At 56.0% G+C, this 14961-nt stretch overlaps 1 protein-coding gene across 1 annotated transcript; it reads right to left on the bottom strand.

Moving 5' to 3' along the window:
- Window positions 1–2078: 2078 nt before the first annotated feature.
- Window positions 2079–12135, bottom strand: KCNK18 (potassium two pore domain channel subfamily K member 18; the record flags this gene model as incomplete). The annotated part of the gene is made up of 3 exons (XM_081104530.1): window positions 2079–2860; window positions 8967–9095; window positions 11916–12135. The coding sequence occupies 3 exons, from the start codon at window positions 12133–12135 to the stop codon at window positions 2079–2081; spliced, it is 1131 nt and encodes a 376-aa protein (XP_080960656.1).
- Between the last annotated feature and the right edge of the window lie 2826 nt (window positions 12136–14961).

The raw sequence follows: 14961 nt of genomic DNA, 5'->3' as shown, positions 1-14961 counted from the left end.
CACCCCCGCCCCTTCCTGGGAGAGCCTGCCTGTCCCTGGCCTCCCCTGAGGACCAGGTGAGAATCACCGGGCAGCTTTAGACACAGCATCCAAGCCCAGCACCACCGCCACTCCCAGAGCCTCCAGCAGCACATCCCAGTGGGACAGGGCGTCCGTGCTCTGCAGAAGGTTCTAGGTGTGTCTTGCAAGCTTCAGCCGGTCTACCCCCAGGGGGAGGCCGGTGGGTCAGAGAAGGAAGGGACCCGGGTGAAGGGCGACACTGTGCAGTGGCTGGGACTCCAGGGGCCACATGGCCTTAGCTTGGCTGGGCAGGCGATTTGAAGGACAGGGAGCAAGAGCAGGAAGCGCCCCTGGTGAAAGCTGCTCGGAGGACTTGGGCCCCAGGTGCGGCTGCCCCGCCATGTCCCAGCGGGGGCAGAGGCCCGAGGAGCCCTCCTCTAGGACCGCAGTGAGGACATAAGTCGGAGGTGTCCCCTCTCAGAGGGCCACGGCGGGAGATATCCGCTCCTAGAGGGGCGGTGGCGGAGCCCCCCTGGCACTGAAAGCAGACGGGCCAGCGGCTGGCCGGGAGCGCGGGGTCCGGTCCGTGCGGTCTGGCGGCTCCCCCTGGTGGCCACTCGGGGAAGTGCGGTCCTCGCTGCCAGACACCGTTATAACCTGACTTGTCACATCCTCTCTCAGGGCCCGGGTCCCCAGGAGTGACTCTGAGACAAGGACTCTGTGCATGTGGGTTATTTAGGGGTGATCGCAGAGCAGTGAGGAGATGAGACGGGGAGGTGAAGGGGGCCAATACAGGGTGTTCTCATGAGCAGCGGAGGCTCCAGGCAGCTGGGAACTCGGGGACATGACCCAGGGTTACCCCAGGGGAGAGGCAAGAAGCTGGGTGCCATCGGTCATGGATTGAGGGCTGCTCCCAAGAGCCCTGACTCCTTGGCACTTCTAACCTGCCCTGTGAATGCCCAGCTTTAGGGGCCAGAGAAAGTCCTCGGGCAAAGGGAGCCGGAGAGCCAGGGCAGCTGGGAGGGCCACCTACAGCATCTGCCCCACAGACCAGCTCATTCATGAATTGGCACAGGGTGAGTGCCAACGAGTGCCAGACCTCTTGTGTGCCCAGCCATTTGCTTAAGCATCAACACTTCCACATGCCAACTCATTCAGGAGGTGCCAATCGCATCCCGCTGAGTGAGAAGACTGGTCTGCACAGACCCTGACAATCAGGAACTCTCCCGGGCCCCTGTGAACATGGGCGACAGCACCTCTCAGCGGATGGGCGTGTTTTATGCGGGCTGGAATCCGCTGGTCTCGCCGGCATTCGCACAGTCACGTAAGAAAAGAGGCTGCTCAGAGGAGCTCTGTTGCATCAAGGGCACAGGGGGAGCAGCTCAGGAAGGTTTAATTCAGCCCACAGTACAACGTGCAAGAACAAAGGCGATTTTTTTTCTCATGGTGCAAGAAAACCGGTGACTTCTGTTAGGCGGTTTCATCTACATAAGGTGATGGTTGTTGTTTTTTTTGGTTTTTTTTTAAAAAAAGGGGGAGACAGGGGACACACTCCTCCCTCTTGAGAGCATGCCCATGCCTTTCCTGTCCCCTTCCCCTCCCTCCTTCCCCCATAGACATGCATCTCCTAAGCTCTAAGAGACCCCGCGAGGCTTGCAACCAGGGCAGCAATGGGCAGTGATATAGTTCATCTGGGGCAAACCCCAGGCCCCATTTCTCTAACTTCTTAGTGAGCCAAAGCAGGTCAGCCTGGGATCATTTCCCCGGCCCTTTCTGATTTCACTGTCCCCAGCGTGAATAAGCAGCCTCTAAAATAAAAAAATTAAAAAAAAAATGAAGACAGGGAAATAAATTGGACGTTAGGGCCTGGTGATCGTTTTTGTCTACTGTCCTGTTACATAGGGCACTGGCCACCTTTCTGCAGGGCCTGGAGGCTAAAATCAGGGCCCCGAGGTCTCAGATGACAGGCCGCAGGGCCACGCTTTAACTACACCGGCCCCGAAAGACCAGGCAAGCATCCCAGCTCGGCCCACACGTGCCACGTCGGGGACGGGGGCGCCTTCCCAGTTAGCGGGGTCCTAACACTTCCCTTTGGAGAAGAGCAGCATGAGCTGTTTGTACATGCGAATCAGCCTGTTCTGCACCAGCTTGAAAGCGATGCACACGATCTCCATCCCGACGATGATGTAGAGGGAGAAAAACAAGAAGAAGTGGGGGTGTTCCAAGGCGGTGTCCCCAAACCCGATGGTGGTCAGCGTGACGAAGCAGAAGTAGAAGGCGTCCTGGAAGTCGAGGTGCTGCTCCCAGGCGGGGAGGATGGCGGCTGCGCAGGAGATGTAGGCGAACACCAGGAGGGCGATGACGGGCAGGGGCACGTCCAGCCGCTCCACCTGCCGGCCCACCTCGTCCAGGCTGCTGATGACGGAGTAGGAGAGTCTCCCCGACACCAGCTCGGGGCAGGAGTTACTCCTGGGCACAGCCCGCGGGGGCGGCTGCAGCGTGTTCTGTGTGTCTCCCGCCAGGAGCCCCTCGAGCAGCTCCATGCTGTTGCTGGGGGCGGAGGGACACATGCCGGGTTTGGGGCCCGGGGGCTCCTGAGCACTGATGATGATCCTGGGGATGGCTGGGTCCATGGGCTTGGCGGCAGGCCTTCTCCGGCAGAGCAGTCGGGGGCACCATTTGGAGAGCGGAGGGCGGAGCGGGAGGAGCCCTTGGAACCGATTGTAGGACCTGGACAGGATGGTTGCTAGGATGTCGCCTGTGTCCGTGAGCACCAGGACCATCAGGGGGATGCCGAAGAGCGCGTAGAGCATGACCAGGTACTTGCCGAGCCTGGTGACGGGGTAGACGTGGCTGTAACCTGCAAAAGAGGGCACAGCCGGGCTGGTCACCTGCCCCCCCCCCCCGCCCCTCCCCGCCCCAAAAGGCGTTAAAGAGACCTCTGCCCTCTCCCCTCCTTGGCGTGACCTTTGACACAATGTGTTTGCAAATATGCATCTTAAAACACTCATCCTCTTGTCTACCGTTAGGCCTGCTTTGGGGGGGGGCATAAGGGGTGACACCCAGCTTCTCTTTAGGAGACGGAGCAGGTCGTGTCCAGATGATTGACCTGGAGTGTCCTTGGCAGGGGACAAGCATGTGATTGGGAGTGAGCTGACCGCCTTTCACCCTGCCTGGCCATTCCTGAGCGCCTGCGTGCGATGGACCAGCTCACCTGGAAGGACAGGAAGAGCGCAGGTAAGGGGGCGTGGACGGCCTTGCAATCATACCCACCACCCCTTCCTCCTCCATGAAGGCGCTGGGTTTTTAAGGAGCCACCCTTGTCCTCGCTGGAAGGTCTGGGCCTCTCGGTTTGTTTGTGCCTGTGTAGTAGGTGATTATTATGTGCCTTCCATGTGTACAGCAGTGTGCATAGCATTCAGGACAGTAGGAAGTTGGAAAGTGAATAAAATGCAATTGCTGCCCTCAGAGCCACCGTGGTTTAGTGCGCTAGACATGTTCACAAATGATGGGGCAGCGGTTAGGATCCCAGCATCTAGAACAGCGGTTCTCAACCTGCCTAAGGCCGCGACCCTTTAATACAGTTCCTCATGCTGTGGTGACCCCCAACCATAACATTATTTTCGTTGCTACTTCATCACTGTCATTTTGCTAGTGTTATGAATCGTCATGTAAATATCTGATATGCAGGATGTATTTTCATTGTGACAAATTGGACATAATGAAAGCATAGTGATTCATCACAAAGACAACATGTAATTACATATGTGTTTTCCGATGGTCTTAGGCGACCCCTGTGAAAGGGTTGCGACCCACAGGTTGAGAACCGCTGATCTAGAATCTTACCAATCTCAGTTCGAATCCCAGCTCTGCCATTTACTAGAAAGTGACTTGCCTGCTCACATTTTAAGGTTTCTTATCTGTAAACTAGAGGCTCGGTGCACGAAGTTTCGTGCACTGGAGGGGGGTCCCTCAGCCCGGCCTGCACCCTCTCGCAGTCTGGGACCCCTCGCTCCTCACACCCCCCCCCCCCCCCCCCCCCCCCCCGCCTGCAGTGGAGGCAGGAGAGGCTCCTCCTGCCACCTCCTCTGTGCTCACCAGCGGTGAGCCCTGCTTCTGGGAGCGCACTGACCACCAGGGGGCAGCTCTGAGGCATTGAGCGTCTGCCCCGTGATGGTCAGTGCGCATCATAGTGACTGGTCTTTCCGCCGTTCGGCCGATTTGCATATTAGCGTTTTATTATATAGGATGAGGACGACTATCCCTGCTTTGTCTATCAACTAGCAGGCAGGACTTCATGGGGCCAGTGCCTGACACATAGTGGGCGACTGGAGAAGGCTGGCGTCCTCACCCCCAGGAGCTAACGTAGCTGCCTACTGAGCAGCCCCTGGGCTGGCGTCAGCCCACCTTCCTAGGTGGGCGTTGTTATCACCATTCACAGATGGGGAAACGGAGGCCGGAGACCGGAAGCAATATGGCCAGAGTGTGCGTGTGAGAGAGAGTGGAGGTGGGAGTCACACCCAGGGCTGCCAGGGCTCAGTCTCCCCTGGGTCAGGGGCACCAAGGGGGCGGAACCTTCAACCAGTGAGAACAGGTCCTCCAAGCAAAGGGGCAGGTGGGCTGAGGCCTCCATGCTCTCTGGGACCCCCTCCTTCTCCCACCCTCACCCCCACCCTCATGTGTACAGCAGGCCAGGAGAGGGAGCCGCCAAACCTCACAGCACAGGTAGTCGGACCTTCTGGATGGGCAAGCTCAGTGACCTCGACACACAGGGAATGCTTTCGTCTTTAATGCCTGTGTTTAATTGTTGATGCCTTAAAGGAAGATTAATACAGGAAACCCAGCCCAATTATGTAAATTAATGTGAAGGTAATTGCTAGGCTGGCTGAGCCCCAGCTCCTCCGGGGCTGTAGCTGCTGTGGCCGGCTCTGGGCCAGGCTCTGCCCTGTGGGAATGATCAGTTGCCCACTGCGCCAGGGTCCTGGGGGAGGGCCGTGGCCCGCGATGGGTCTCAGCAGTGTGTGCCTGTTCCGGGGCATTCCGGGCCACCCTGGCTGGTTCCAGAGGCTTCGTGTGATAGCAGGGCGATTCGCTCTGTGTGTGTCTTCCTAGCGTGTGTGCACATGGAGAGCTGGCGGCAGGCGCCGGGCACACAGTGAGCAGAGTCAGTAGGGAACCGAACCCCGCTGAGCTTCTGGTTTAGTGGAGGAGACAGCTGTGCATCGAATGCCATTCCCCACTCAGCAGGTATGGGATTCCAGGTGGGGATCCAGGACAGGATGTACAAGAGCAGGCTGTTGCGTGGCCTCACTCATATGTGGAATCTAATTAACAAAATAAACTGATGAACAGAGTGGATCCAGAGACTTGGAAGCATGGAACCGAGTGGGGAATCTCGGAGGGAAGGCGGGGGAGGGTGGGTGGGGGGGGGGGTGGAAAGAGATCAACCCAAGACCTTGAATGCATATATGCATCACCCATGGACACAGACAATAGGGTGGTGGCCTGGGCTGGGGTTTGGGGCCAGCCGGAGGGGGTCCATGAGGGAAAAGAGGGGACATATGTAACACTTACAATGATACATTTTTTTTTTAAAAAGAGCAGGCTGATGGGTGAGCAATTAAAACAAAGGCACCCCGCCTGGATTCCACATTTATGGAGCACCTACCACATGCCAGGCTCTTATGCCCAAGCTTGGGGGATATACAAGGAACAGGCAGGGGTCACGCCCTCTGGGGGCTCCTGGTTGAGAGGAAAGCTTGGCCTGGAGCTCGGCTCTCCTCCATTCCAGCAGGACGCGGCCAGGAGTGTGTACCGGGCTCAGGACGGGGGAGTGCATTGGTTCCACCTCCCACCGGGTCCCGGGTTTGCTCTGTGTGGCAGGACTTGCTGGGAGGGTACTGAGGATTCCCACTGCCTCCACTCCAGCAGCTCCCGCCCTCCCCTGAGGGACAGGGGTTGCAGAAGTGGCCTCAGGACAGCCTCCCCTCCAGGCCTTGGTGAAAGCCCAGGACCACTGAGGAGACCGTGGTGGGTGGGGTCTAAGGGAGAGGGAGGACGGGCGACAGAGGTGGGTCATGGGTAGAATGGCCAACTGCCCCGTTTGCTCAGGACTGAGGGGTGTCCCAGAACATGGGACTTCTGGTGCTAAAACCAGTGCAGCCAGGGCAAAGGAGGCCATGGAGGAGGGCGGGGAGAGACTCCTGAGCAGGGAGGAGGAGGGAGGAGGAGAGAGGAGGGGGGTGGGGGAGGGAGCCGAGCCTCTCCTATAGGGGCAGGAGCTCAGAGAGGCCCACCATGGCTACCGGCCGGAGGAGCCCAGGCCCTGGCTGTCATGGGACCCACAGAGCCATCAGCCCAGAAGGATGCCAGCAGCAGCCTGGGGGCCCATCGACAGGCCTCTCCCCTGTGTTTTCCAGGCAGCACAGAGCCCCCAGTTCCCAGGCACCCCGAGGAAAGTCAGGAGTTAAAATTCCCCATCCGCAAGTATGGAGACCCAGGGTCAGATTTTTTTTCCTTTTAAAAGGAAAAAATGCTCATTTCTTACAAGATTTATAGAGTCAAGTGCTTTTTGGAGTCAAAATTCCTTGCAATACAAAACCACCATTGTTACCACAGTTAATGGACATGGAACAGGGAAGTCAGGTGACCTGGCCAGGGTCAAACAGCCCACAAGGGTGTGTACCCCTCTCCCTAAGATCTCACCCACCCGCCTCCCCCCCTACACACACCCAACCTGCTCTCCTCGGCAAAGGTGGGCTTCGCACCTTGTAAATAAAGTCTGTGGCTGCCTTGGGTGGGACATGTTTATAACCCAGAATATATGCCATGTTATAGAAAATACACCACAGAAACAAGTCTCAGAGAGCGCCCAGCCCCAACGGAGGGCCTATATTGACTGCCCCAATTACCGGACGCTGAGCTGCATAATGGAAAATCAGATCATTTCTTCTAATGCATTTATATGTTCCACTAGGATCAGTCCCCTCCACTTAGGCTGGGAGTATTTAATAGCTCGTCCACTTAACTTTCTAACCCAAGGGGGCTGACCCAATTGGCAATGGCGGGGGGTTGGCCAGCCTCACACCTGTCAGGTGTCCCTTTCCCAGCATCAAGGCCAGGTGCATGGCAGGTGACCCAGAGACCCAGAGACCCAGGGCCGGCAGCGGCAATGCCAGCAGGGCCTTCAAACACCGTTATCGATTCTGGGCAGTGCAGAACTTTCTCCAACATCCTCTTCCAGTTGTCATTGCTGGACGGCCCGATGTCCTAATTGACTTACATCGTGGGTGATAACATCGCTTCCTGGGATTTAAACCAAGCTAATGCATTTCCATCACATCGGTGGTTCCCAGCCCGGAGTCCCGTTAGAATCACCCAAGGGCTCTGAGAAAGGCTGACGCCTGGGCCCGTCCCTAGAGATTCTGACTTGATTGGCGTGGGGCAGGGGCCAGGCGCGGAGCTTGTGGAAGACGGCCAGGTGATAGCCAGGGCTGGCGTCAGGTCAGTGCCTCCCCAGGTTAGCATGCATCCGAATCGCCGTGAGAACTGGTTAAACACACTTTGCTGGGCCCCACAGCCATAGTTTCTGACTCAGAAGGTCTAGGATGGGCCCGAGAATTACCTTGAATTTCTAACACGTTCTTGGGTGATACATGTGCTACTTACTGGTCCAGAGACTGCACCTTGGTAACCATTGTATTAGCTCAGTGGGTCTCAACGGGGGGGCAGTATTGCCCCCCAAAGACGTTTGTCAAAGCCTGGAGACACTTTTGGTTGGTGAAACTGGTGGGTACAGCGGAGGAAGAGGTAGAGGTAAGAGCCTCTGGCGGATAAGGGCCAGGGACACTGCTATACTTCCCACAGTGCCCAGGGCAGCCCCCATAGCAAAGAGTCATCTGGTCCAACCGTCATATTGTCCGTAGTGCCCAGGCTTAGAAATGATAAGATCAGTTAGACCAATCCCCTGAAGTTCTTGAGAAAAACACACACACACACACACACACTAAAAACAAACTAAACCCCATGCTCTCAGCCCCCTTGCTCATCACCAGGATCTTCCTTGTAGACACTGCTCCCCCTAACGGTTGTCCCTCAAAGTGTTTCCTGGAGCTGTAGGTCCCCTGAAAAGGCCAGCTGTGCCCTGCCTCTGCCTCCCTGGCCATGGCGTCCCGGTCAGAGCCCCAGCTCACTGCCAAGTGGGACAGAAACAGCATCTACCTCATGGGGTTGCCGTGAGAATGAAATAGGATAACGCGTATGAGGCCCTGCTGGGTGCTCAGGGGTATCGCTGTTCTTGTCATTCATCACCCTGGCAATGTCAGCCTTCTAGAAGAAACCAGCTGTGGGTGCTGGTGATCCTGAAACCCACCTCCCCTCCCCGCTCCTCACGGGGAGCCCCAGTGCTGAGTGTCTCCACTGGGAGGCGCCACCGGAGCTGCAACTTCCAGTCCTGCCTCTTGGACCTCCCTCAAGCCTGGGGCCGCTGCCCCAAGTCGGGCTCCCACAAAGCCCTGAGCACATCCCGTGCTGACCGCGGGGCTGGGCTGGCAGGTGCTGCTGGCCAATGGTGTTTGGGACAAGAGCACTCAACTGCGGGGCGAGAAGGGGCTGGATCCCAGCCCAACACCTTGCTCACTGGGGGCTACGCCCAGTCTAGACCCGGCTCCGACCCTGACCCTGACCTGATTATTCCTGTAGCTGCGGACAGGCCTGGGCTGCACCCACCTGAGAAAGGGCGCTCTTTTCTAATTCCCACGAAGGCGCCTTGGGGGCCAGTGGCGGGGCCCGCTGTGTCCTGAGCTGGGACCGGTGCCCGCCCGCGCGCAGGAGGCCTGGCACAGGGTAGGCCCTCCACACGACAGGAATTGAACGTCCCAGCATCCTCACCAAGGGCCCTCAGCACCTCCCTGCCCCACCCTCTCCCCAGGCCTTTCTGCCAGGCCCAGCCTTGCCCTTGGACTTACCCACGGTGCTGATCACTGAGCAACAGAAGAAGAGCGAGCTCAGGAAGGACCAGTCTGCGGACCTGCTGGACCACTGGGGCTTCACCTTGGACAGCAGCTGCCGGAGGTCCAGCTTCCTGTCTTCCATCCCTGGAGAAAGCGAGGACCAGAGTGAGGGAGAGCGCTCCGCCCTCCAAGACAGGGACCCCGAGGTGAAGGGGAGTCTTCCCCAGGGCCCAGTAGCGCCCCACCTCCCCCGCCCCTGTCATTTTAAAATATATATATTTTTTCATTGACTTCAGAGAGGAAGGGAGAGGGAGATAGAAACATCAATGATGAGAGAATCATTGATCAGATGCCTCCTGCACGACCCCTCCACCAGGGATCCAGCCTGCAACCCGGGCATGTGCCCCGAATCGAACCGTGACCTCCTGGTTCATAGGTCGACTCTCAACCACTGAGCCATGCTGGCTGCTCCCCTCCAACCCAGCCTTGAGGCCCCATCAACACCAACACTTGGCTCTCGGGGCCCTGCTTGTCAGTGTCTCTGCCGTTAGGTCCTGCTCGGGTGCCTGCAGGGAGCAGCCCAGGGTCACGCCTGAGCTCAGCCACGGGATGCTGTGCAGCTGTGGAGGGCTTTCTGGACTCTCCAGGCCCCCTTCTTCCACCGTGCAAAGGGGCACACACACTTCTGCCCTGTCTGTCACAGGATCTTGTAAATTGAAAGCAAAAGGCTTTTATGAAATGCAAGCTGTGCTATGGTCGCAACCTGCACTGCCTCCTGGAGGTCACAGAACCGATGGAGTTTGGTGGTTGTACTGGGATCTGTGGGCACCAGCCACCCGAGGGTGTCTGGGATGCGTGGCAGAAGCAGGTTTGAGCCCGGCTGGCATGGCTCAATGAAACAGGAGGTTACGGTTCGATTCCTGGTCAGGGCACATGCCCAGGTTGTGGGCTCGATCCCCCGTGTGGGGTGTGCAGGAGGCGGCTGATCAGTGATTCTCTCTCATCATTGATGTTTCTCTCTCTCTCCCTCTCCCTGAAATCAATATACATATTGAAGCAGGTTGGGGAGCCCTGGTTCTTCAGGGGGGTTTTCAGAGGTCCCTTTGGCCTGGCAGCCAGTGGGTTTGGGGGACCCTAGAAGCCACGTGCCAGACTCTGGGTGGTGGGAAGAGGATGTCACAGAGCCTGGCCCACGGCAGGAAGTCACTACTCACTCGACTGGGCACCAGCCTGGGAGTCCAGACACCTGTATTCCCGGCCCAGCTCTGACCCTGACCAGCTCCTGTAGCTGCGGACAGGAAGCCTGCTTCTCAGCCCCCGTTTCCCCAGCAGGGAGGCAGTAGGACATGGGGGCGTGGGGGAAGCTCTGGCTCTGGAACCCAAATGCCTGGGGTTGAATCCCTGGCCCCATTTCCTAGTGTGCGACCTTGGGCAAGCCGCTGACCTCCCAGTGCCTCAGTTTCTTCATCTGAGAAAGGGGACAGTTGATGCCCACCTCATGGGGGTGGCGGAAGGACTGAGTGTGCTACTGCATGGAAAGCCTTTGGCATGGGGCCTGCTCTTAGCTAGTCCGTACTGAGGAGTTTAACCTCCATTGAAAATCGGTACAAAATGTGTCTGGCCCAGCCCCGTGTTCCCACACCATTCCGTGCATCAGAATCACCTGGGAAACTTCTTAAACATTTGATCCCCCCGGCTGGTGTGGCTTAGTGTTTGAGTGTCGGCCCATGAACTAGGAGGTCATGGCTCAGTTCCTGGTCAGGGCACATGCCTGGGTTGCAGGCTCGATCCCCCGTAGGGAAGTGCAGGAGGCAGCCGGTCAGTGTTTCTCTCTCATCGCTGTTTCTCTCTCCCTCTCCCTTTCCCTTCCTCTCTCTAAAATCAATAAAAAATATTTTAAAAAATAAGATTCTAGCTCGGCCCCAGAGGTCATGATTAAGTCGGTTTGGGGAAGCGCCGGGCATGCACATTTTAGACAAGCCCCCTGGGTGGTGCCGGTCGTGGCCAGGTGTGGAAAGCCCTGCCCTTGTGGACAGTCCAGAGCCGGCGATGGCTCAATGTCCCAGCAGCAGCGCTGGCAGAAGTCACCTCCCAGTTGGCTGAGCAGGTGCGTGTCTGTCTGGTACAGGTGCAGAGAGGAGGGGTGGGGAGGCCCCTCCACAGAGGGGAGACCCTGCCCCTGCAACCAACCTCTAGTCAGCCCCAGCCCGGAGGACCGGCCTCCAGTGGAAACCAGTGGCGAAATACAAGTGAAACCCCATCAGGACATAGACACAGCGCTTTGTGCCTTCCATCTCGTTTATCATCCCGTCTGCTTCCCATGGGTCCTTGAGATTGTGGGCCCCCCTCTGTCCAGCACTCTACACCCAGAGAGGGCAGCGGCTCTGCCTGGGGCCACACAGCAAGCTGGGAGACTGGCGAGGAGGACTAGAACCAGGCCCCAAGGTCTTCCTACAGTCTCTCCTCCTCCCCTCAGTCCAACAACAGAAAAGGCTGCTTGAAATAGAAAGCAGGAGGTAGGGGGCAGGCTGCTACCTATCTGGTGCCCAATTTGGATTGTTCCTTGACTTCTAATCCCTGTAAATGGAATCATGGGTGGGGCAGGCATCGTTCTGAGGACCAGCCTAGGAACTCCTAGCCCCGGCTTCGTCACCTCCCCGCCCAGCCTCACCGTATCTCTAGCAGCCCACCCTCCCCAGAGCCTGCTGGCCTATGTGGGGCTGGGGCTGAGGCAGCGGGAAGGGCGCGTCTTTTCAGAGCAGGTACTGGGTGCTCAGTGCTTCTTTGACATTCTTCACGGCAACCCTAAGAGGCCATTATTCTCCCTATTGACAGAGGAGAAAACAGGCTCGTAGAGGGAAGCCACGGGCCTCAGGTCGCCCAGGAACGGGAGGCTCCATGCAGAGGGTCCCAGCCCCTCCACCCACGGAGAAAAGGCCCACCCTGCCCCGGTGAGCCACCTACCAGTTCTGTTGCAGTTTAAGAGGCCACAGAGCTGCTCCAAGAAATCCTCAAACTCTGGGTCACCTGCCCCCAGGTCCCGGCCACCCTCAATGGCTGAGAAGAGCAGGGCGCCCAGCATCGCGTAGGTCACCAGGGAGCAGAGAAAGCAGAGGCGAGGGAGGAGTTTCTCCAGGGCCTCCTGGCAGCACCTCCTGGCCTGGGGCGGCCCTGCAGCCTCCATCCTCCCAGGAGCTCACAGGACAGGAGGTAGGGAGGAAGAGGCAGGATCACCCAGGCCCCGCTGAGAGGAGGAGGAGGAGGAGGAGGAGGAGGAGGAGGAGGAGGAGGAGGAGGAGGAGGAGCAGTGCCCGGGAATGGCCAGGCTCCAGCGCTAAGTGGATGGTGCATGCGCTTCTCCCCAGGACTCAGGAAGCGGCCGGCTCCTTACGGTCAGTTCAACTGAGTAACTCGCCCCCAGCGCCCCCAATTACTATTGATCCACTGGGCAGACGCGGGCCCAGCAGCCTGGCTGGCCCAGGAGCTGCCCGGCAGGGGCTCTGGGAGGAGGGGCGTGGTGGTTGCTTTGTGCTCTGGCCTGGCCCCTTTTCGAGGCTGCAGTTTTGACTTCCAGGGACCAAATCCGGCTTCTGGTTTTTAGCCCAGTGACTGTCCTTCCTGAGAGTTGTCTGCGGAGCCTGGTCCCGTGAGCAGGTAGTACTGATAGTGACGAGTGCCAGCGTTTATCAAGGACCTTTCTTCTTGGTGGATCAAATTATTGGTCCCGATTCCTCACTCCCCTGTGGCATACCCACCTTCCATGCCCTCTGCGTGGGCAGAGCAGACTTCCTTGCGCCTTCATGTTCGGCTGCCCACACGATCGCTCCAGCCAATCGGGTGTTAGCCAAGTAAGCAGGCACTCGACCTGTGCTTGTGCACTTGGACTTGCTCCCCTGGAGCGTGCCCCGGCTGGCAGATGTGAAGAGGTGCACGCGCTCAGACCCCCTCTCATGAAAGGGTTTGTGTGCAGCCTTGAGGAGCGTGCTCTGTGACAGCCTCCGATTTTCCATCGTTCAGGCTTTGCCTCCGCTGCAAGCCCTGGCCTGGGGAGGCTCCTGATGAGTGACTGAGCCAGGCCCGGGCACACTCTGGGGCAGGGTGTTGATCGTGGGGGAGGCCGTGCGTGGTTAGGGCAGGAGGTCTATGGGAACGGTCTGTACTTTCTGCTCAATTTTCCTAAAACTGCTCTAAAAATCGTCTATTTAAAAAAGAAAAGCCTTACTGGATGGGCTTAACTGAAGGCTGGACACAACAGAAGATCGAAGGAATAAGCTCAAAGACAGGCGATAGTCCAGTCAAGATGAAGAGACATGAATATCATTTCTTACCAGAAAGAATGACATAATGTGAAGCAATGCTTTAAAAAAAAAAATTGGGACACCAGGCAACAGAGGACAGTGACCTATGAGGGAGGAGGACAAAAGAGCTGGACCCTAGGGTGGCCCAGGCCATTGCCTTCAGACAGTCCCCAGGTGGTGGCACGGGGATGGGGCCTCGCGGGAGGGCGGTGTGGACTCTCTGAGCCGAGCAGAATGAGCTGAGAGTCTGGGGAGACCAGCGCAGTTGGAATTATTAGGACAGAGAATACAAGAAGGAAGAGAGCTTCTCCAAAGCAAGAACCCTGGAGGCCTAAAAAGGGTTCCCTCCCCCCCAACCCCCCACAAAAAAGTCGTCAGCAGAGGACTGATTCACCATGCACGTGAGGAAACTATCAAAGGCCAGGAAGCTGTCCAAAAGGATTCCAGAGAATAATGCCTGGTTTTCACTTAGGGCTGGGAACAGTGTCTGCTCTCACCACTCAAACTTGAAAAAAAAATTTAAAAGCCTAAAAATTCCTACCTCTTAGGGCATTGGGTAGTGTACTCAGGAATGTCTTTAAAGATAATTGGCTGTTCAAACAAAATAATAACATTGCATATTATGGGGATTTGTAAGATCTAAGTGACTGACATTTGTAACTCCTAAATGTATGACAAAAGTAAAATGTGTGCCAATATTAGCGTCAAGGCCAAGTGTGGGTGGGCGGGAGTGGGGGGGGGGGCGTGTGGAGATATACTCTTTTGATGTTCTTATACTACATGTAAAGTGATATATTACTTGAAGGTAGACTGAAATAAATTAAAGGTGTAGATTATGAACCCTAAATAAGCCACTAAAATAATGAAAGCATTATACCAGTACCTAATAAGCCAACAGAGATAAAAAGAATAATAAAATACTCAATCCAAAATAAAGCATAAAAAGAGGAAACAAAGAACAGATGAGACAGATAATACATATTAAGATGACAGGCTTAAAGCTAACCAAAACAATAACCACATTAAATATATATGGTTTAGCCCTTGCTGGTTTGGCTCAGTGGCTAGAGCGTTGGCCTACGGACTGGAGGGTCCTGGGTTTGATTCCGGTCAAGGGCACATGCCCCGGTTGCGGGCTCGATCCCCAGTAGGGGGCGTGCAGGAGGCAGCCCATCAATGATTCTCTCTCATCATTGATGTTTCTCCCTCTCTCCTTCTCCCTTCCTCTCTGAAATCAATAAAAATATTTAAAATATATATATATGTATGGTTTAAACATCCCAATTAAATGTAGATGAGAATGGAGGAAAAAAGACCCAATTAGATGATATCAACAAGAAACACACTTTAAGCATAAAGACACAAATAGGTTAGGAGAATGAAGACAAGGAGAATGTTAACATGGGTCAAAAGAATGATTATCTTAATATCAAATAAAGTAGGTTTCAGAGCAAAGAATATTATGGAGTTAATGACGGCCATTTGATCATTGTAAGTGGGTCAATTAACCAATAAATAAGACATAACAGTCTTAGATGGTTTTGCTCCTAATAGCAGAGCTTTAACATATAGGAAATTAAAAACTGATAAAATTTAAGGGACAAATAAAGAAATCCACAATTATAGTTGCAAATTTCAATATACCTCTCTAAATACTGTATACAGGTAGGCAAAAAAAAAATCAGGAAGGAAATAGTAGACTTGAACAGCAC

The sequence above is a fragment of the Myotis nattereri genome, assembly GCF_964212035.1.
Source record: "Myotis nattereri genome assembly, chromosome: 13".
NCBI classification, from domain to species: Eukaryota; Metazoa; Chordata; class Mammalia; order Chiroptera; family Vespertilionidae; genus Myotis; species Myotis nattereri.
Note: the sequence above shows the minus strand (reverse complement) of the source record. Positions and strands in the feature narration are given on the sequence as shown.